The sequence below is a fragment of the Gadus chalcogrammus genome, chromosome 20, assembly GCF_026213295.1.
Source record: "Gadus chalcogrammus isolate NIFS_2021 chromosome 20, NIFS_Gcha_1.0, whole genome shotgun sequence".
Classification (NCBI taxonomy): domain Eukaryota; kingdom Metazoa; phylum Chordata; class Actinopteri; order Gadiformes; family Gadidae; genus Gadus; species Gadus chalcogrammus.
Window position 1 is genome coordinate 11,558,546 of NC_079431.1, and position 22,828 is coordinate 11,581,373.

General features: G+C 44.1%; 1 protein-coding gene across 1 annotated transcript in view; it reads left to right on the forward strand.

Moving 5' to 3' along the window:
• Window positions 1-204: 204 nt before the first annotated feature.
• LOC130373763 (E3 SUMO-protein ligase RanBP2-like) overlaps window positions 205-22,828 on the forward strand; it is a 42,898-nt gene continuing 20,274 nt past the window's right edge. Inside the window, exons 1-17 of the mRNA XM_056580396.1 lie at window positions 205-418; window positions 618-682; window positions 784-895; window positions 980-1,132; window positions 11,294-11,524; window positions 11,659-11,801; window positions 11,916-12,111; window positions 12,609-12,749; window positions 12,868-13,024; window positions 13,335-13,516; window positions 14,879-15,066; window positions 15,464-15,587; window positions 16,329-16,490; window positions 16,602-16,739; window positions 16,884-17,009; window positions 17,086-17,271; window positions 17,359-17,442. Of these exons, the coding sequence (XP_056436371.1) occupies window positions 347-418; window positions 618-682; window positions 784-895; window positions 980-1,132; window positions 11,294-11,524; window positions 11,659-11,801; window positions 11,916-12,111; window positions 12,609-12,749; window positions 12,868-13,024; window positions 13,335-13,516; window positions 14,879-15,066; window positions 15,464-15,587; window positions 16,329-16,490; window positions 16,602-16,739; window positions 16,884-17,009; window positions 17,086-17,271; window positions 17,359-17,442 (2,460 nt within the window). The 5' untranslated portion in view covers window positions 205-346. The remainder of the gene's footprint in view (window positions 419-617; window positions 683-783; window positions 896-979; window positions 1,133-11,293; window positions 11,525-11,658; window positions 11,802-11,915; window positions 12,112-12,608; window positions 12,750-12,867; window positions 13,025-13,334; window positions 13,517-14,878; window positions 15,067-15,463; window positions 15,588-16,328; window positions 16,491-16,601; window positions 16,740-16,883; window positions 17,010-17,085; window positions 17,272-17,358; window positions 17,443-22,828) is intronic.

Consider the following 22,828-nt stretch of genomic DNA (forward strand, 5'->3'; position numbering starts at 1 on the left):
TTGAAAGGGGCATGTTTTAGACTGAATTAAATCGATATTTTCCTAATGTCATGTATTATATCTTTCCTAATAAATATTAATATTAGGTCAATAGACTACATTGTTCTTGGCCGGGTGTTCTCACCTTCAAAATAAAAGGGTGTCTCCTGGTGATTCAAAGTTTCAATTTCATTTCATCCGTAAACTCAGGTAAGCAAATGACGAGACTACGCACTGTCATCATGATGGCGGAAGAGCTATTGAACCACTAACGATTTGAGAAATTACTACCACTATTTCTAATTATCGTTCAATAATACCTCCTGCCACACATGAGTACAGAGATCTAACATTAAACTTCGAAGCCATGAGGCGAAGTAAGGCTGAAGTGGATCGCTATATCTCTTCGATACACAGTTCGTCCCCTTCGCTCAAAGAGGTAAGTTGACGTGCAGAATAACTGGACTTTTCCCCTGTCCTTTATTAAGTATCATTTAATATGACTTAATATGCTGTTATTCAGTCTGCATGATGCTTTGTCTTAACTTTCCTGTCAAATATGATGCAAGATTATCTACTTTTCTGAGCTCTTTGTTGGAATTAATAGTCGTATTCAATGCTGTAATTTTCTTTTACAGCCGTACAAAGGCTTTTTATTTGCCAAGCTGTATTTTCAGGCGAAGGAGTATGAACTCGCTAAAAGGTCAAGTCAAATAAGTCTTGATTATTTAAATTAAACCATTTGATTATGATTTTGGAGTTTATTATTTGCATATGTTTCTTTTTGTTTTGTTTTGTCTTTAGACATGTGTCAGAATATCTCAAAGTACAGGAGTGGGACCTCAAAGCACACACATTCCTTGGCCAGCTCTACGAGAAAGAGGGAGAAGTTGACAAAGCAGTTGGATGTTATAAGGTATGTAATCATATATACTGTAGCCATCTGTAATGCTTGTACTGTTGAAGGTAAACTACATTAAAGAGTTCTGTCTGTGTGTAGAGGTCATTGGACCTGAACCCAGCACAGAAGGACCTGGTTCTGAAGGTGGCTGAGTTGCTGTGCAGTAAGGATCCATTTGACAGCAGGGCAGAGTTCTGGGTGGAGAAGGCCAGCAAGCTGCTCCCTTGTAACCCAGCTGTCTTCAACCTCAAGGTGAGATCAACTGCAAGCTACTTTCAACCATTAATAGCAGCATATTAATGTTAATATTTATTTTACTTTGCTTGTTCAAACTCATACGTCACTAGTCTATTAGTCTGTCGCACGCTATGCAAAAATGGAGCTGGAAGCTGCTGCTATGCCATTGCTTCCGTGTTTTGGTTCTTGTTTTGCCTTCATCGAACAATGGTAACATACAATACATTGCATGTGAACAAGACTGAGTAAAAAAGCCCCGGCTGGATAAGATACTTTGATGCAACTTTAAATAAAGATTGCCATATTTTATCTCATTAGATCATAAAGCATTAGTTCTCATTTAGTAATTATTTCTATATCCCTGGATAAACAGCCACACGCCTCAGCAACAATAAAATAGTAATCCTTTAGGCGCATATAGTGATTCAGACTCCCGGTGAGAACGTTTAGAGCAGTTCATTCATTGTACCTTCATTCACTATAGCACAAGTACAACTTGTCCACTCTTCTTAATTCTCTATAGCCACCGACTTATTCTAACAAAAACCTAGTTAATATTCGCCGTAAATCAAAGACAAAAGAATACAGCAATAGGTTGAATATCAGTGGGGACATTTCAGTCATCATTTGACATTGGTGGGGACACGTCCCCTGGTCCCCACCCAAATCTATGGCCTTGGCATATCTAAATAATGGTTGGCTGGAGAATTTGAGATGACGTCACACATACGGTGTGTACGTCCATGCCTCTGTTGGTATTTCTGTTTGTTCAAGATGGACAGATTTATTTGATGTGAGCCGGTCAGCCTGTACACAATTTAAACACTGTCCGTTGTGTTATTGAATGTTTTTGTTTGCATTGCCATGTGCTTTTGTTTTGGTCTCGAACCCCACCCTTAACTGCTTTGTGCCACTCCCTGCCCACACCTCTGTCTGCCACAGCTGGTCATTTGCCTGCTCGTTGTCTTGATTGAGTTTTCCCTTTCCCCTTTCTCCCCAATGATCTGTTTCCCCTCTGATATTTAAGTTCAGCCCACCTGTTAGCCCTTGTCAGATCGTACCTGAAAGTTTGCTGAGATACTGTGCCAGTTTTTGCTCTGCCTGTTTCTGCTCTGCCAGTGACATTGACAGCGGATTCTCTGCCTTGTGATTTTCTGTTTTTGGATTTTTAATTTTCTGTTGGTTCATTGCCTGGATCTTTTGTGCATTACACTTTTATCTGAGTATGACTTTTTGACCTGTCTGCCCTTTTGTTTAAATCCTGAAGAAAAGGAATACATATTTGTGACAATTGCATCTGGTCTGCACCTAGGGTTGCCAACTTTCAGAAATTAAAATAAGGGACGCTCACCACGGGCCCGACTCCTGTGGGGCGGGGCGCCCGCAGCAGTGGTATGTTTTATTTTGTGCTGGTGTTTTTAGTAAAGGGTTGATCAAGAAAGGAATTAGTCATACTTAAAGCTTGAAATGCTTTATTATCACATAAAATTCTCTTATAAAGTGCAGTCAATTAAATCTTGAATGAAATCTCTTTGGGTGGCGTGTGCAGCAATGAACTTTTAAAATATAAACTAAATAAACTGAGAACTTCATGTTACTTTTTAAGTGCATAACTATAGGGACTCTCTTTGAATATTTTTACAAAAAAAAACAGTACAAATAAACAACAAAAACACTTATAAACTTATGTAAAAAAAGAAAGTGCAAAACATTACTCCTTCCCTCAACATTACTCCTCCCCTCAAAACTGTTACTTATTTTTCCAGGTGTACTTCTTGTTACTCCTTAACGCAATGAGTAACTCTTTGTCTTTCAAAGCGCTGTTGTAAAACTCTGAACAGGACTGCTCAAAGTTGAGAGTGATCAGCAGCTCACTTCTCATGAGCTCTGTGGAGCACCTATTCCTGCAGTCACTCCATTTGTTGGCCATTCTGGAGAAGATCCTTTCCACACATCCAGTGGATGCTGGGATGCTCAGGATGTGTCTGGTGATAGACAGCATGTTTGGCAGGTCAGCTACTCGAAAGAGAGCCACCAACCTGGCAGCCACACCTTTGGACTTCCATTCATCTTCAGCATCTTCTTTGAGCCTCTTCAGAATGGGTTTTGCTGTGGAGCATTCATCATAAAGTTCATCCATGTTGACTTTATGGATGACGTTGAGCTTGGTGGTCACCCTCTCAATGTCAGTAAAGGTCATGGTGCCATGGTGCAGAGAGAGAGGTTGCAGTGAGAACAACCAGTAGTCTTCCGAAAAGTTGAACCATTTCTCAACATATGAGAGTGCTGTGTTGAGGAATACAGTAAAATCTGCCCTTGCCATGTCAGCATCAAGTGGACGGAGACGCTGCAGCTTCAATTTAGTTAAGTAGCCATAGAACTGTTAATCTCGTCTCTGTGTGAGCTTTTGCTTGAAGTTTTCCATGATGGAATATAACTCAACACAGGTGGTTTCATCACTCTCCAGCTTCTTTACAAGTTCCTCAAAGAGAGAGAGGATATTATTGCAGAAAAGAAGGTAAACCTCCACAATGTCTCCATCTTCCTCAGTTGAGTCCTCACTGAAATTTAACAATGCTCGAAGTTGTTTGGGACACTCCTCCCCCCAGGCTGATGAAGTACGATTTCAGTGCAATCCAGGTTTGCATTAGCCGGGTGATGGCTGGATTAAGGGAGAGCCACCTGGTTGTGACATGTCGCAGAATTTCCTGGAACGCAACATCACAAAACCTACAAAACTCTTTGAGTGATTCTCTTCGTTTGGCAGATGTGGAAAAGAAGGCATAGACCTTCAGCACAACATTTTCCACATCTACAGTGAGCTGGTCAAGAGCATGCTTCACTGAGTTGTGCAAAATATGGGCATGGCAGTTTCCTTGCAGCAGATCTTTTTATTACTTCTTCCAGTTGGTGAAGACAGAGTCTTGAATTCCATAATTCACATTTGTGTTGTCTGCAGTGCACTAAATGCTGTCACATGATCCAACGATAAGCCAAATTTGTCAAGCGACTGCTCAATGAGAGCTACAATCCCAGCAGCGGACTCATCTGCATTTTCAATGAAATCCAGCATTTTGTTGGTGACCCCGCATTCTGGACTGAAGTATTGAACAGCAAGGGGGAACATCTTCCTGTTGCCTTTATTTGATGCATCTGTCTGAATGGAAAATGGGAGGGGTTTATCTGATGTTAGGGCCTTAAGAACATCAGCCACTGCCTTTGGAGCAAGGACATCTTTAACCACTGCCTCTGCCTTTGTTCTCCCTATACATTTTTTTTTACAATTTTTGAATCCAGGAGAATCTTTTGATTCAGTTTATGTGCACAGTCAACACTGTTGTAGCTGAGGTTGTGTCTGACTGTGTGGTACACCTGTGTCACCTCAGCTGCGGTAATATAGAGAGGAAGAGTGGGATGACATATTGTTGATTAAATTGAACATTTGTCTGCTGCCTGTCTTGTCACTCGAAAAGAAGTCAGGTCATCCAAACAGTTAAACCACACTAATAATATAATTGATGTAATGATCAGTGAACACTGCATTCCTCAAAAATATAAAAATTGTGACACAGAATACACAGAAAGCTCTACAAACATTTTTAATCTAGGAAATGTATGTATATTAAAGAATAAAGGTTTTCTTTTAACAAATGCATTTTTTTTATTTATTAACTGTTAATCCATTAGTATGATTTGTTCTTTAAATGGCCATACATAATATTTATATACTTCTGTATATTAAATAAATGGTCGTTCATTCGACTTTTAAAACTCAACATCCTAAACAATCAATCAAACCACAACAGTTTACTAAAATAGGCTCTGCCCATGCACTGCGATGTTCTGGCAAAAGCACAACCAGATAGGAAATCAATCACAACATAATGTCCCATACCGTATCAACCTCAGGAGATGATTGGGGTATGAAGAACTGTGACACTGACGCTTGGGTCTTCTCGATCTTTCGTGTCTGCAGTGTTGCTCTCCTGTTGCATGCTGTCTGATGTCAGACAGCCCACCGTGCGCCACTGAAAACACTCGTCGACATATTTTACAACTTGCCTTGTAAACATCTCCATTGACGCTGTCCAGCCAAGGATGTGCGTCTTCCCACTCACGTCCGTACTTCTGCAAGCGTTTACGCTTTTGAGGACGTGGTGGAGTACCGGGTGTAGTGGGCATTTTTAAAAGGCGCGGGTTTTGTGAGCAGCGCCGGTGTGTGGTGTCTGTCGCTAGGCAACCGTGACCACCACACGCATGCGCAGACACACAGATGACCGGAGCGGGTCTTGCGTAGATCCCTCCGCGACAATTTTGCTGACCGTAGTATTCCCTGTGTTTTGTTTTGATCATTATTGTTAGATTTAGTATTTGTGTGTGTGACAGACATGTGTATTGGACATTTATGGAAATACGGAACAAATTGCGTCCCGTATTGGTTCAATACGGGACGCAACATTTAATTGCCAAATAAGGGACGATTCCGTATTTTACGGGACGGTTGGCAACCTTATCTGCACCTGGGTCCTTAGCTACATGTCTTAACAATGGCCGTGCGTCACTTCACAAAAGGTATCAAAGTGACTGTAATGGAAGATGCATTTAACTGCTCTCCCGCACTAAATCTTCCTGCCACTCACATTACGACTTTTCTTTTTTTGAGATATGTGAAAACATCCACAATACCACATTTTGCTCTTTTTTTTTTCACCACTCAAGAGCTTCTAAACATCAGGGAATCAACTCGTGGATTTATTTCCAAATTTTCTCATTCTATCGTAATTAGGGTTGCCAACTTTCAGAAATTAAAATAAGGGACGCTCACCACGGGCCCGACTCCTGTGGGGCGGGGCGCCCGCAGCAGTGGTATGTTTTATTTTGTGCTGGTGTTTTTAGTAAAGGGTTGATCAAGAAAGGAATTAGTCATACTTAAAGCTTGAAATGCTTTATTATCACATAAAATTCTCTTATAAAGTGCAGTCAATTAAATCTTGAATGAAATCTCTTTGGGTGGCGTGTGCAGCAATGAACTTTTAAAATATAAACTAAATAAACTGAGAACTTCATGTTACTTTTTAAGTGCATAACTATAGGGACTCTCTTTGAACATTTTTACAAAAAAAAACAGTACAAATAAACAACAAAAACACTTATAAACTTATGTAAAAAAAGAAAGTGCAAAACATTACTCCTTCCCTCAACATTACTCCTCCCCTCAAAACTGTTACTTATTTTTCCAGGTGTACTTCTTGTTACTCCTTAACGCAATGAGTAACTCTTTGTCTTTCAAAGCGCTGTTGTAAAACTCTGAACAGGACTGCTCAAAGTTGAGAGTGATCAGCAGCTCACTTCTCATGAGCTCTGTGGAGCACCTATTCCTGCAGTCACTCCATTTGTTGGCCATTCTGGAGAAGATCCTTTCCACACATCCAGTGGATGCTGGGATGCTCAGGATGTGTCTGGTGATAGACAGCATGTTTGGCAGGTCAGCTACTCGAAAGAGAGCCACCAACCTGGCAGCCACACCTTTGGACTTCCATTCATCTTCAGCATCTTCTTTGAGCCTCTTCAGAATGGGTTTTGCTGTGGAGCATTCATCATAAAGTTCATCCATGTTGACTTTATGGATGACGTTGAGCTTGGTGGTCACCCTCTCAATGTCAGTAAAGGTCATGGTGCCATGGTGCAGAGAGAGAGGTTGCAGTGAGAACAACCAGTAGTCTTCCGAAAAGTTGAACCATTTCTCAACATATGAGAGTGCTGTGTTGAGGAATACAGTAAAATCTGCCCTTGCCATGTCAGCATCAAGTGGACGGAGACGCTGCAGCTTCAATTTAGTTAAGTAGCCATAGAACTGTTAATCTCGTCTCTGTGTGAGCTTTTGCTTGAAGTTTTCCATGATGGAATATAACTCAACACAGGTGGTTTCATCACTCTCCAGCTTCTTTACAAGTTCCTCAAAGAGAGAGAGGATATTATTGCAGAAAAGAAGGTAAACCTCCACAATGTCTCCATCTTCCTCAGTTGAGTCCTCACTGAAATTTAACAATGCTCGAAGTTGTTTGGGACACTCCTCCCCCCAGGCTGATGAAGTACGATTTCAGTGCAATCCAGGTTTGCATTAGCCGGGTGATGGCTGGATTAAGGGAGAGCCACCTGGTTGTGACATGTCGCAGAATTTCCTGGAACGCAACATCACAAAACCTACAAAACTCTTTGAGTGATTCTCTTCGTTTGGCAGATGTGGAAAAGAAGGCATAGACCTTCAGCACAACATTTTCCACATCTACAGTGAGCTGGTCAAGAGCATGCTTCACTGAGTTGTGCAAAATATGGGCATGGCAGTTTCCTTGCAGCAGATCTTTTTATTACTTCTTCCAGTTGGTGAAGACAGAGTCTTGAATTCCATAATTCACATTTGTGTTGTCTGCAGTGCACTAAATGCTGTCACATGATCCAACGATAAGCCAAATTTGTCAAGCGACTGCTCAATGAGAGCTACAATCCCAGCAGCGGACTCATCTGCATTTTCAATGAAATCCAGCATTTTGTTGGTGACCCCGCATTCTGGACTGAAGTATTGAACAGCAAGGGGGAACATCTTCCTGTTGCCTTTATTTGATGCATCTGTCTGAATGGAAAATGGGAGGGGTTTATCTGATGTTAGGGCCTTAAGAACATCAGCCACTGCCTTTGGAGCAAGGACATCTTTAACCACTGCCTCTGCCTTTGTTCTCCCTATACATTTTTTTTTACAATTTTTGAATCCAGGAGAATCTTTTGATTCAGTTTATGTGCACAGTCAACACTGTTGTAGCTGAGGTTGTGTCTGACTGTGTGGTACACCTGTGTCACCTCAGCTGCGGTAATATAGAGAGGAAGAGTGGGATGACATATTGTTGATTAAATTGAACATTTGTCTGCTGCCTGTCTTGTCACTCGAAAAGAAGTCAGGTCATCCAAACAGTTAAACCACACTAATAATATAATTGATGTAATGATCAGTGAACACTGCATTCCTCAAAAATATAAAAATTGTGACACAGAATACACAGAAAGCTCTACAAACATTTTTAATCTAGGAAATGTATGTATATTAAAGAATAAAGGTTTTCTTTTAACAAATGCATTTTTTTTATTTATTAACTGTTAATCCATTAGTATGATTTGTTCTTTAAATGGCCATACATAATATTTATATACTTCTGTATATTAAATAAATGGTCGTTCATTCGACTTTTAAAACTCAACATCCTAAACAATCAATCAAACCACAACAGTTTACTAAAATAGGCTCTGCCCATGCACTGCGATGTTCTGGCAAAAGCACAACCAGATAGGAAATCAATCACAACATAATGTCCCATACCGTATCAACCTCAGGAGATGATTGGGGTATGAAGAACTGTGACACTGACGCTTGGGTCTTCTCGATCTTTCGTGTCTGCAGTGTTGCTCTCCTGTTGCATGCTGTCTGATGTCAGACAGCCCACCGTGCGCCACTGAAAACACTCGTCGACATATTTTACAACTTGCCTTGTAAACATCTCCATTGACGCTGTCCAGCCAAGGATGTGCGTCTTCCCACTCACGTCCGTACTTCTGCAAGCGTTTACGCTTTTGAGGACGTGGTGGAGTACCGGGTGTAGTGGGCATTTTTAAAAGGCGCGGGTTTTGTGAGCAGCGCCGGTGTGTGGTGTCTGTCGCTAGGCAACCGTGACCACCACACGCATGCGCAGACACACAGATGACCGGAGCGGGTCTTGCGTAGATCCCTCCGCGACAATTTTGCTGACCGTAGTATTCCCTGTGTTTTGTTTTGATCATTATTGTTAGATTTAGTATTTGTGTGTGTGACAGACATGTGTATTGGACATTTATGGAAATACGGAACAAATTGCGTCCCGTATTGGTTCAATACGGGACGCAACATTTAATTGCCAAATAAGGGACGATTCCGTATTTTACGGGACGGTTGGCAACCTTAATCGTAATCCAGTGCTTTTGTGGCTCTGCAGACATAGACCACGCACTTCAATACGAATATCCCTCTCTAATGTGCGATCACTGGGCAATAAAATGGACGAACTCCAGCTACTGCTGAAGATGTCGAATTTTCTTCATCCTCCATTTTGTGCTTGAGGGAAACTTGGCTCTTTGAAACATTAGCATCAGGTTATGGTGACAAAGAGCTCTCTTGTGTGACAGATTCACACAGAGCTCTCCGGCAAAATGAAAGGTGGAAGTTTTGTTTCTACACTAACAGAGGCTGGTGTAAGGAGGTGAATTAGATTCTACGGTTCTCCCATACTGGAATCCCCTAGATTGAAAACCTTTCTAATCCCAACGCGAGTTTGTATCATTCATCTTGGTCAGTGTTTATATCCAGCACAAGCTAACGTGCAGGACAGCGCATGCTCACCGACCAGATGCCGGACTCCTTCTTCGTTATTGTACTTGCCATCATTAACTAAGGGAAACTCAGCCACAAACTTTCTAAATTCCGTCAGCAGAGGCTATCTAGCAAAGGCTAGATAGAGAACAGTCTTGATCACTGTTACACCATAAACAACAGTGCCTATATGCCGTCTATGGAGTTAGATTCATGCCAAAACCCCTCACACACGCAAAACGTGTTTTGCTCACGCATAACGATTCACACGCACACAAAACGTGTTTTACTCACGCAAAATGATTCACACACACGCTCAGTGTGGTTTGCAAATGCAAAACATCATTCACAAACTAAAGCATTTTGCTTCAGAAACAAATACAGTATGTTTTACACAAAGTACAAAAAAAAATCCTTCAAGTACACAAAACAATTCTACAAGTACGGAACACGAAAGCTGCGCGTGGATCGGAATGCATTTGCGCACGGATCGGATTGCATTTGTGTGAGGAACAGCAAGGCGGAAAATTAGTGCCAAAAGTCACGTGACAAATAAATGTCCTGTTATTCACACTACACAACAGCAGGTGGCGGTGTTGAGTCAGTTTAAGGCCGCCAGGACGATCTTTTTTCTCCCCAAAATCTTTATTTGATGCCGGCCAAACGTGTGTGGATTCAACTCCATACTATGCGACTTGCCGCCCCTTTGTCACGGAATCGTACGACACGGAGAAAAGCTAGTTTGGGAGATTAAATTGAACAAAATGAGCGGCCAACAGGTGAGTCCAATGGAAGTGTCGCCACTCTGTTTTGGAATCAAATAAAGATTTTGGGGAGAAAAAAGATCGTCCTGGCGGCCTTAAACTGACTCAACACCGCCACCTGCTGTTGTGTAGTGTGAATAACAGGACATTTATTTGTCACGTGACTTTTGGCACTAATTTTCCGCCTTGCTGTTCCTCACACAAATGCAATCCGATCCGTGCGCAAATGCATTCCGATCCACGCGCAGCTTTCGTGTTCCGTACTTGTAGAATTGTTTTGTGTACTTGAAGGATTTTTTTTTGTACTTTGTGTAAAACATACTGTATTTGTTTCTGAAGCAAAATGCTTTAGTTTGTGAATGATGTTTTGCATTTGCAAACCACACTGAGCGTGTGTGTGAATCATTTTGCGTGAGTAAAACACGTTTTGTGTGCGTGTGAATCGTTATGCGTGAGCAAAACACGTTTTGCGTGAGCAAAACACGTTTTACGTGTGAGGGGTTTTGGCATGAATCTAACTCCATAGCCGTCCCCCACACTGCTCTAGAACCCTCTGTCCACGCTACAGTCCACCAATTCCTGCATACAGGCAGAAAACTCAATCCTGTTGTGAGAACATTTTTGAAGTGGACCAAAGAAGCTATTGTAGGGGAATGTGTAGAAATGAGGACGGAGACTTGGTTGCCAGTGAAAATATATAGAGATGGATTTATTTCCCCAAGCAGCCAGAGGTGCGTTCCTTAAATAACGCGTCACACCCCCAGGTGGGTCTCATGCCCCTTCCCGGGGACACGCACCATACACCATACACACAGTGAATTACGATACCGGAGCGATACCGCTACACTATCAAGGTTTTTTTAGCGTGCTTCGTCTGCATTGACTGGGATTTTTTTTTCTTGGGGAAACCCCTGGGAAAACTTTCCCAGGGATTTAATAGAAATTTAAATAAATCCCAGCCATCATATTTCCCTGTTGTCCTCGTACCCCTCATCTATGTACATTTGTTTCCCTGATCAGGAGAAGCTGCTCAGCCGTCAGGGCCAACAGGGATGGAACCACCTTTTCGATCTTCTGCAGTCTGAGTTAGCCGTGCGCCCAGCCGATGTCCACGTCAACATAAAGCTGGTTGAGCTGTACTCTAAAGATGGCCGCCTGGACGAGGCTGTGAAACACTGCTTGAGCCATGAGAAAAAGGGCCAGCTACGCAAAAGTCTGGATTGGAACTCCGTGGTGGCCGACACACTGCAGGTCAGCCATTATGTGTTTTGGATGTATATATTTTTGGAGAAAGAAAATACAGTATGATATGTAAATACGCAAGCGGTACAGTAGGTTTAGCAGATGTATTAACATCTTTCATCTGACTTGGCATGTGTTTTAAGGAATACCTGGCCCATCCCGGTGTCTCCAACAATGAAAAGCTGTGTCGTCGCCTTAAAGGAGAGCTGCTGCTGGCCCACTGCAACCTGCTGAGACTCAAACTATCAGTCAGTGGAGTGCTGCCCGCACTTGATGCTCTGAGAAGGTAGGTTTAGTGTGTTTGCATACGCCCGCGCTGACGGGATGTGCATTGTTTAATAACCCCTGTGTAGTAAACCACATATAATGTTTGGACGTGCATGTGTTTTATTTTATGTAGTTTTGATGAAGCCATGCGGTCTGTGAGTGCCACAGCAGGTGGCCAGACAGACGAGCTGTGCGAGGTGTTTGGAGAAATGCGAGCTCACCTTTACCTGCACACTGGTACCCTCCTACTGAAAATGGCCCAAGAGCGTGAGCAGAACTGGAGAGCTGTGACCGACTTGGCCACCCTCTGCTTCCTGTTGTCTTACCAGGTACATGCTTATAGGACCTAGAAAGGTTTCTAGATTAAAAGTGTAACTGTTCCCTACAATAAAATGTAGCATGCAGCAGCAGCACACACCCAGTTCGGTGTTCAAAAGTGCACGGTTTGATTAAACAGTGCAAATTTATAGTAAAAGGACTTTAGTATACTACTGTTATGATAGCTAGTGACTGACAGTGAGGATGATAATGTCAATGATTGATGGATGGTCAGTAGAGAACATAAAGTTAGAGAATGGCGAGGGAGCAGTTGTTGGATCCCAACAAGGGAAATTATGTATACTTCTGTCAAGGTATGGCTGATCATTTGAATCCATATTAAGCCTAAGCTGAGTACACGTTTGCATCCCTAGTGCCAACAAGTACCCCAGTGTAACTTGACATTCAGAGTTTGATTTCAACCACCAATATGTAATATGGCACATGCAGCAGCGGCTTTCAATATCTTGGTAAAAGGTTAAATATCAATATCGCTTTGACATTTTAGGTGCCCAGACCAAAGCTTAAGCTGACTAAAGGAGATCAGTTGGCACCCCAGCTGTTGGAGCTGATGGCCAACGATAGACAGAGCCAGGCTGGCCACATGCTTCTCAACCTCAGCTCGGACCCACAGACCTTTATCACTGAGGTCAGTGGAACAACTGTTTGCCGCCTCATCACTTTTTCATCTAAAACGTCTTAACTTTGGAATGGATTTATTCCAGCTGCCTTTCTTTTTCATACATTGTAAAATGTATTTTATCTAGGTGGTGGAAGCATTTGGTAATTGCATCGAGCAGAGTTCTCTTTTTGAGCTCCTGTTTGGAGAGCAGTCCTCCACAAGTGCCTCCTTCATGGCCAATGACTTCTGTTCCATCAACACTCAAGTCCCAGAATTCTCTCAGCTGGCTAAGTGGGACAATGGTAAGTGAAGTACAGGGGTGTCCTCGACAGCACTATACAAAACTGCATGGTCGAGTCTGACCTATCGATGCCTATTGGTTTAAACGATCGAAGCTCCACTCAATCAATGGGCGGATCTGGATTTCCCACAGCTGTCTATAGGCAAGCACAGTGACTCAACAAATTAACTTCAGAAAATAAGGACAATGTGCGTCTCCGTTGATTTCAGCATTTGCATTCTTTTTGACAGAAAATACAGGCTACTATATGCAAACAATACTGATGTTTGTGTAATTTGCTAGAACATCATGAATCTCAATTGGTCCTGTAGGTTCCATCATGCTCCATGGAGGAGACTTGCAGCACCTGAGCTGGCTGGGCCTGCAGTGGACCTTGTTGGCCCAGAGGCCAGCCCTGCGAGAGTGGCTCAAGCAGCTCTTCCCAGGACTCAACCTGGAAACATCCAAGCTTGACACCAATGCTCCCGAGTCCATCTCCCTGCTGGACTTGGAGGTACTTTCCAGGGACTTGATGTTACTTAAAAATATATACTGGTTGAAACCTGATCATATCTTCCAGCATTGGGAATCATCAGGTAGTGTTGTACTCCCTATGAGCCCTGTTGTAATGCAGGTCTGATGTGAGAGGGCAATCCAAACTCAAAGGGTTACATTTTTTTTCTGGTGCTTTATTAGTTTGGTTGGGTTTCTACGATTTTATCAGACTACTTTCAAGCGGGGTTCGATAATTAGACATCATTCTCACTACAATTTAATTTCCAAGAATGATATTTCGGTATAAATATTGTCCCTGGAAAATCATAATGGATTACCTCGATTGGGTTCAGTGATCAATCATGTATAATACTAGTGCTGTTAAGCGATTAAAATGTGCTGTCAAGCGATTAATCGCAATAATGTCATAATTAACTCGCGATTAATCACACAATTCTTTCTATTCTAAATATCCCTTGAACTTTCGAACAAAACTCTTGATCAGCAAAGATGGAAAATACTATAACATTTATTATTTAAACCAGTATCGATATTACTACCGTACGTAGGCCTATACACATTACCAGGCTATCGAATACTGCCCACACACACCCACACCCACACGCACGCGCGCAGTGGCGGAGTGGTCATCGGGAGAGTCGGGAGAATACCCGTTGGCAGGTTAGCGTTTCGGAGCTGTCGGGCTGATTACTGCGGGATAACAATATTGTGTTTATAAAAGTTCCTTGCAGCACCGTCCGGCTGCCTGAGCTGTGCGCCTGCTACCTCTAGCGCATCCAAGTCGATTTTGTCTAGAGGGGAGTAACTGAGCGGCCCCTCCCAAAGTGATACAGCCCAGATGGGCCTTATAACTGCGATTGGTCTGAAAGACGTAACAGCTAATGACAAAATTGAACTCTCATGTAGCAGGGTCGAACAGAGTGACACACAAACACACACACACTTTTAAGGAGATTTTCACCCGCTCCGTATCCTTGCTTGCCCTCAAAGTTCGTGCAGCGTGCTTGTTGTTTTGTTTCCGGTGTAGCTAGATCTGGTATGGTGTTGTGGCTTTTCTAACGTGACTTGTTGTTGCTAGACAGCAGTTGAAAAAACTACAATGTTTGGCAAGCAAAAAGAGCGTTAATCGCGCGCTAAAAAAATGAACACTGTTAAAATTGGTTTGCGTTAACGCCGTTAATAACGCGTTAAACTGACAGCACTATTGATAACGCTAGCTATGTGAGTCTCCATGTACCTGCTTCAAAAAATAATGAATTGGTTCACTTCACACATAGGAAATCGAAACTATTCAAAGACTAAAAGTTGCTCCTGTTGAAGGTAGCTTCCATTCTGATTTATTTAATCTTTTTTTCTCAAGGTGTTTGTGTGCGGGGTGGTGTTCTGCTGCCATAGCCAGCTCCAGGAGACTGCTAAGATCAGCTGTGTCGGCCAGCAGCCACTCAGCGAGCCCCGATGCCTTCCTCTTCCTCTTCTCCGCTCCCTGTCCACTGATCGGCAGAGGGAGTGGTGGGATGCCATCTACAGTCTCATCCACAAAAAAGCTCTGTATGTTTATTGAGAGATCTGCATGGGGCCACAATGAAGGCCAAAGGCATTCTTTCCATTTTTGGTCCACTGACACCCTTTGACACGGCACAAAATATTTGCTTTTTTCAATCCAACCTTTTTTTTGAATGATTGTAAAGCCCAGGTTATGATATTAATTTCGCTTCGTTTGTAAAAAATAAATAAATAAACAAACAATATTGAGGGTAATATGCTATAGCCTTTTGCAACTCATATGGTATAAAACTAAGCCATCAGATTCAGCCATTGGGTCATTCAATTCCTCAGTAGTACTGTACAACTTGATGAACAATTTTGTGTTTTTTAAAAAGTAGTTTCAAAAGCTACTTTTTTTTTTTGCTCTCCATTGCGTCAGTTTTGTTTTTCTATTTTGCAGACCTGACACGTCAGCCAAGCTGCGTATGGTTGTGCAGCATGGTCTGAGTTCACTCAGAGCAGGAGAGAAACACGGTCTGCAGCCATCACTCGCTATTTCCTGGGCTCAACATCTCAGCCAGATGGTGATCATGTCTGCAATTTTTAGCACTAGCACGTTTCTCAACACGTGCATACATGCCGGTGCCTTCACACTTACTTTACTTTCCTTTAAAGGGGTGTTATCAAGCTTTTCGACTTTTCCCTTTGATTTAGACTGTTATATGACGTATGTATACATGTTTTACGTCTACTAAAATAGAAAATCTAATTCCGAGCCAGGGGGAGTATTCGTGCCCATCGAGAACGGCCCTTAATAAGTATGTGAAACATCTAGTTTGCGTTCAAACTTTACTTCCGTGATAGTGTGACCTCAAACTCTGGAGTGGGTGGTGCTGAAATGCAGAAGTCGCGCCTCCTGACTACCTGCAATGCTTACAACTTCTCGGGTTGTGAATTTGCTGACCCACGCGCAAATCGTTGCCTACTGACCAATCACAGCAGACTGGACTACTCGGGAGGGGGGGCTTAAAGCGACATGATACAAACCAGAACGTTTTTGAAAGACGCTGGATCGTTTTTTGCAGAAATGAACAGTGTGGGAATAATAAGGCGTATTTGTAATATACAGTCATGTAACCCTATTCTACTAGTACCCCCAAGTGCAATTATTAAACCTAATAAAGGATGATATGGGATCTTTAACATTGAATCTTAATTTTTTACTTGGCTTTTACTTAAATATTAGGGAATAGTAGTATTTCTCAGCTTAGTACTATGCCAAGACTTTTTACATACTCGTCATTAAACCAGATTTATCTCCTCAGGGCATGGAGGTGAACTCATCCTATGGCCAGAAGGAATACATTGGCCGTAGTGTCCACTACTGGAAGGCTGCTCTTCCTCTCTTGGACAAGATCAAAAACAGGCGAAGCATACCAGAACCCCTTGACCCCCTCTTCATTCATTTCTCCAACAGAGATATCCAGGTAAATTATTATTTAATTTGATCATTTCTTGACAGTTTAAGACTATGTTGCATGCATACAAGACTGCAACAGTTAGTTTGTTAACTGCTGCTAACTTTTTCCTACTTTCAGATCTCAATTGTGAAGGGCTATGAGGAAGAAGCCATGATAGGATTTGCATCTCTCTTGGACGTAGAGGGTAAGACGGAAGAAGCCATTTCCATCCTGGAAACGATCAATAACGTGACATCTTCCTGGCATCTTGCACAGGCAAGTCCAAGCTTCAGATTACTTTAATGAACTGATTGTATTGGGGGAGCTGTTGACCATTATTGTGTTGCTACTAACATCACCAGCCTTCAGTTGATTTGGATGTAGTAGATAAAGGCTTCCTTTCATTGATATTCTTCACAGATCTACCAAAGGCTGTCAGAGGAGGCAGGCAGTGGGGTAGAGGAGACAAAAGACCGGTGTATCATGTACCTCAAGAAGTTCAGAACTTATCTGTCTAAGATCTACAACTCGGATGACCTGGAGCAGGTTTGTTGTGGTTTCCTGATGGGGTGTTTTTATACCTCCAGAGATATAAGCCAGTGATACCAATGTTCTCCCCCAGCTGCCTGTATCCATAGAAGTGGTGATGGTCCTCTTGAATGAGGTGAATCAGCAGCTGGAAGAGATTGGTGAGATTGGAGAGGAGAAAGAGGAGAAGGGAGGAGCCCGAAGAGCACCAACCTGGTCCACACCAGAAACTACCGCAACTGTCTCCCGTGTCACAGTTTCTCCCTCCAAAATACACCTGGTTGGTAATTTTCATTGATAAATGGGTTGACTAATTTAATAAACCTGTTTTCAGTAATTAACAAGGTATTCTTTACATTGTCAACAGATTTCTCCTAAGACACCACTGCATTTGGCCGAGGATGAGAAGTCTCTTCTACCGATGCTCTTGCAGCAAGTAGAAGCTCTCAAAGTAAGGTTTTTTATGTTGCATTTTTGTGGTATTGCAATTTGAACACGTTATCATGCTAACAAGTTGACATGCTAGCATGCAGTTTTGGTAGTCAAAAAATCCTAAAGAGTCCTTCCTACTTCCGTCCAATTCTGAATCACCACGGTCATCAGAATAGCAATTCAAATATCTACCTATACAAAAATAACACCCCTGGCATAAATATGCGCCAACAAGCGAACTCAGATTTTGTATTTACAATGTATGAGAATTCGAGTGCATGAAACAATTCAACCTTTTGCAAAGGTTGAATTGTTACCTTACTTGCTCTGTCATTCCCTTACTTGCAAGGGAATGAGAGGGTATTTAACTGAAATGCTTTTCCCCAATCACTTTGTATTGAAAGAGTGCTGGACGCGTGGACGTGGGGGGCAAGGGATTTTGGGAAGGCTTGCATGCGGGCGGATGATTGCGGCATGTGTAAAGGGGAGGGACAAAAGTTGAACTTTGGTTAACTTTATGCATATAAGTGCATCTTGTAGCATGCGTTCGGCTATGCGTTTTGGCAACCGAAATTCAGTGACTACTGGTGGACCCTATGGACTCATGGTGTAATTTAATTTCCTTGTTTGGAGCACTTCCACTTCCGACAAAGTGGTAAACTCCCACAAGCAGCAACTAGAGAGCTAATAAAACCCTGCTGAATCTGGCTATGATAGTCAAACTCATTAACAGTACTAGCATTTGATCAAACATTTAACAAAAAATCCCTGCACATCCCTGTAGTTATTGTATAAAAAAAGGGGAAGACTTTTGATTGCCTCTATCTATTATCCACGTTGTGCACATTGGTTTCATGGAACAATCGAACGGGGGGAACCCAAGCGGAGATGCAGAAAACGGAGGTTGAATTAAACCAGAGGTTTATTGTACGGATGGCGAGAACAGTAGAGAACTAGAAAATGCATTTCCTGCAGAAAATGCGATGAGTGCTGTAGTGCAAAGTGAGGTTGAAAATATATAAAGAAACTTAAAATGGCTTAAATCATGTGAAGGGATTTGAACAAAATTTCAAAAGTCTAAATGGAGTAAACAATGTAAACATGCACACCATTTAAGAAAATGTAAATGGTTGGAAACAAATAAAGTGACGGCTGAAAAGCGCAAAACATTGCTAAAAATGCAGAAATGCAAAATGAATTGAAATGAAGAATCTGAAAGGTCAAATGTATTGCCCTGCACTGCTGGTGCGTGTGCTTGTGCATGTGCGTGTGTCTTTAAGAGAATAGCGAGCCGGTGCATTATTAAAAGCTGCCCAAAAGAGCGGGAAAAACAGCCCAAACTGGCAACACTGCCTGAACGTCCTCCAAAAGTAGCCCAATCTGGCGTAAAAAACTGCCCAATCTGGCAACACTGCTGATGTCCTAACACTCCAGCATCAACGTAAATCATTGAGACCAACTGAAAACGAAAGTTACGAAATTAACTACAGTTCACGGTGCCCCCACATGACACCGGGAAGTATATTTCTTCTGGTGTCGTCAGAGGATCTGTTCTTAGAATCTTCGCGTGAGAACACAAGGATTCTGAGTGACTAAACGCTCTGGCGGTCATCCAGGATGCCCATAGAACCGTAGTTAATTTCGTAACTTTCGTTTTCGATTTCAACTTTCGTTCTATTTCATCCCTACTGACCGCCAGAGGCGGTGCTTATAGCACTGGATGACCCATACCAAAAAGGTCACAAAGAATCCAACACCCACCTCACTTATTGGAGGCAGCAGAGCTTGGAAGTAGGACTACACTCTTCGAATGGGGAGTGGCGACGATGACACGGTAAAACCTCGAATGTGCCAGGCAACGTCCATGATGCCCCGGCGCATATCGTCTCCAGGGATACACCTCTTAGTGCAGCCCATGATGTCGACACGCATCTGGTGGAGTGGCAACTCAACCTAGATGGCAAAGGGGCAGCCACTGGCCCCATAGGTATGTTTGATGGCGTCGACGACCCAGTGTGACAGCCTATGTTTGGACAACGCATAACCTCTGTTAGGGCCACTGTGACACACAAATAGTTGCTCAGACTGCCGTATACCAGCAGTAGCAGCAATGTAAGCCCTAAGCCCCCGTACCGGGCACAGCATCTCGGACTCATTCTCCTCAGATGGGGAGTCAAAACGTGCAAGCTGGATAGGCTGGTTTAAATGGGTGCGTCAAAGCACCTTGGGCAGGAAAGCCACATTTGGCCATAAAACTACACCTGAGTCATCAGGGTTCCACCGCAGGCATGTATCTGCCACGGACAGGGCATGGAACTCCCCGACCCGCTACGAAGTGGTAATGGCGAGCAGAAAAACCACATTCATGGACAGCCACTTCAACCCTATCTGGGTCCGAGGCTCAAAACGAGGTGATGACATGGCCTCCAGCACCAGGGGCAGGTCCCAAGCTGGAGCCCTCAGAGTCCCAGGGCCCCCCTAAGGAAGAGGGAAACCAACCTGTGGCACCCCACTGTGGCTCCGTGAACCATCTCATGCTGGGAAGGAATAGCAGCCACATAGACCCTGTGTGGCCGCGGATCAACGTACTGGGTCTACTGCCTTACCCCTACACCAGTCAGAGAACAACTTCCATCTATTGGCATACTGTGCTCTGGTAGATGGTGCCCTGGCACTCAGAATGGTATTCCTGATGGTCGCAGTGCAAACCCTCAGCAGCGGGTCGGGCCCTGCAGCGGCCAAGCCCAGAGCTGGAGGCGACGGGGATCTGGGTGCCAAATCTGACCCCGCGAACAATGAAAGGAGGTCCTTCCTGTAGGGGAGGCGCCATGGAGAGCGGCAGCAGTGGAAACAAGAGTCTCCCTGGCCAGTAGGGGGCCACCAGAAGTAACCTGTGGCCCCGCAGAATCACCCTCTGGAGTATGGGAAGAATCAGGGGCAGTGGTGGGAAGGCATACAGAGGACTCTGTGGCCAGTCGTGAGCTAAGGCATCCTGTCCGAGGGGACCGGTCACCTCCGTCCAGGAGAACCAGAGGGGGCAATGTGCGGATTCCTCTGAAGCAAAGAGGTCCACTTTCGCCCTGCCAAAGAGACTCCATATCGTCTCCACCACCTCCGGATGAAGCCGCCACTCCCCCGGTGGGGGCTTCTTCGGCGACATGATTCCGTTCCCCCGGTATGAAGACCACCCGCACGCTGGCCAGGCGGGGATATGCCCAGGTCAACAGGCTCCGATATACCCGGAGTAGCCGTGAAGACCGGGTTCCCCCTTGGTGGTTGATCTGGGCAACAGCAGACCTGTTGTCTGATCGAACTCGCACATGCTTGCCTCTCAATTGAGGCAGAAAGTGATTGAGTGCTAGCTGTACCACTCTGAGCTCTAGCACATTGATGTATGCGTGGTTCTGGGCCGGCCACTGCCCCTGGGCAGTCCTGCCCTGCCAAACCGCGCCCCATCCCGAGAGGCAGGTGTCCGTCGTGACCAGCTCCCGGCGGGATGGAATGGTGTCTTACTCGCACACTGAAATTGATTTGGAAATTATGTTTGTAATGTAGGCCTGTGAAGATAATATACTGTGCCTGCCCAGGCCTTATGTAATTTCAAAGTCGGGATTTAAATGTTTGCACAATGCAATGTAGAGGAAGTTGTTAAATTGGAAGTTGTTGGAGAGGCTTGGGTATTTGTCAGCAACATAGAAAATAAAACATATTCGCTTATGGCAGGGTTAGAAATTATTGAGCGAGCCTCTATATCTTAAGATCTCCATGAAATATGGATAAAACTTACAACCAGGTAAGGAGTTTCTAGCCCACTTATCCAGAAATTATTTTGATACAAAGTTATATTTATCATAGAATATAGGCTACAGTCAGCAGCAGTCTGCCTGGTATGTGAGATGGATATCGTGAATATTTTTGGATGCCCTCTGTGATTTATGATTTTTGCGCATTTAGACTACTGTGTAAATTAAGGGCAAATACCGATAACTAGGTCTATTGTAAGGGATCGTCCACAAAAATAGACACAATAACACTGCCGGTACGTTAAGAACAAACGTTATTTTACATTTTGTTTCAGGAACGATATGTTGGTGGCAGAACGCAAGAACGAAAACGTTAAATATACCGGTTCGGAGCGGAACGATTGAAAAATAGAATCTGGGGGGCGCCGGTTGGGTTGTGGGGCACAAGGCTGCCAGGAAGGTAGGTGTTCCGAAAGCCATCCGGAGGCTGTTGAGCAGGCCGCTGAGACCTCCGTAGGCCACCAGAGTAATCAGGTGGCTGAGAGCACAGCCGAGGGGCCCCCAGGTCTGCTAGGAGCAGACACACACCTGTGGAGACCGGACAGCTGCTGCCTGGTCTGCCTAGCTCGGGCAGCCCCCGCCAGTGCCTGACACAACCTGGGCCTGCTGCAGAGAGGTCGAAAGACCCAGCAACAGGTGGGAAAGGGAGTTCCCAATACGACCCATGCGTGCCGCAGCGTCGTAGGCCTTTAAAAGGAGGTTGTCGTTGACCCTGCACTGTGGCCGAGGACACCTGGCATTTGGCCATGAGGAGCGACCGCATTTGCTCCATGTCGGCCACCAATCCGTCCACCTCGGAGGCCAGCCCCCCCCTTGCCTTCTCTTTGGGGGGAGGGCACCCATAGCCGCAGCTCTATCAGGCCGATACCGCCTAGAACGACCGGGCTGATTGGGAGGAAGGCCCATTAAAGCAGAGCGGTCGTTGGCTGTTACCCAATTCTCCATCTCTGCCAGCCTAGCCACTCTAAGCGCCCAAGGCAGAATGCTGCAGTTCATACAGGCGCTGTCAGTGAGGCCCTCCCTCAAATGCTCGAGACCGAGGCAAGGAGGCCAGCTGTCGTGGCCGTACTCTGGCTCGAGAGGAGCCGCACAGGCGACACATTAGGTGGGCCATTACGGAGGCAGCCACAGGCAGCGGAACTGGAAGCGGAAGTGAGAACACTTCCCTCGCCAGTAAATTGAAAAACAGAAAAGTAATTAGCCTAAAGGCGGCTGCATGCTTCAGCGTTGGTGTTACGTTGTTGCGCAAAATTTACTCAAAGCAATTCATGCTCCCTTTTAGGTTGCGCGTGTTGCGCGTGTTGCCAAGCAATTTACCGCCAGAACAGTAGGTGGAGTAATATGTGGAGTAACGTTTTTCGTTGAAGACGACCTCGAGAATGACGTCTTTGTCTGTGGGAGTCGTTGGTTTGTTTATGTGCCAAAGTTTGATGATCTCCTTTCGCGAGTCATCCGATATCTTCCCGACTCTCACCAAAACCGGCCCTTGTCAGGGAGCAGCTGGCAGATTATGTTTTGTCAGATGCTGGCGTGTTTCCCCACCAGTAGCCTACAATGTGCTACGATTGGGTATGCGCACTGACCAATAAATATATATACATT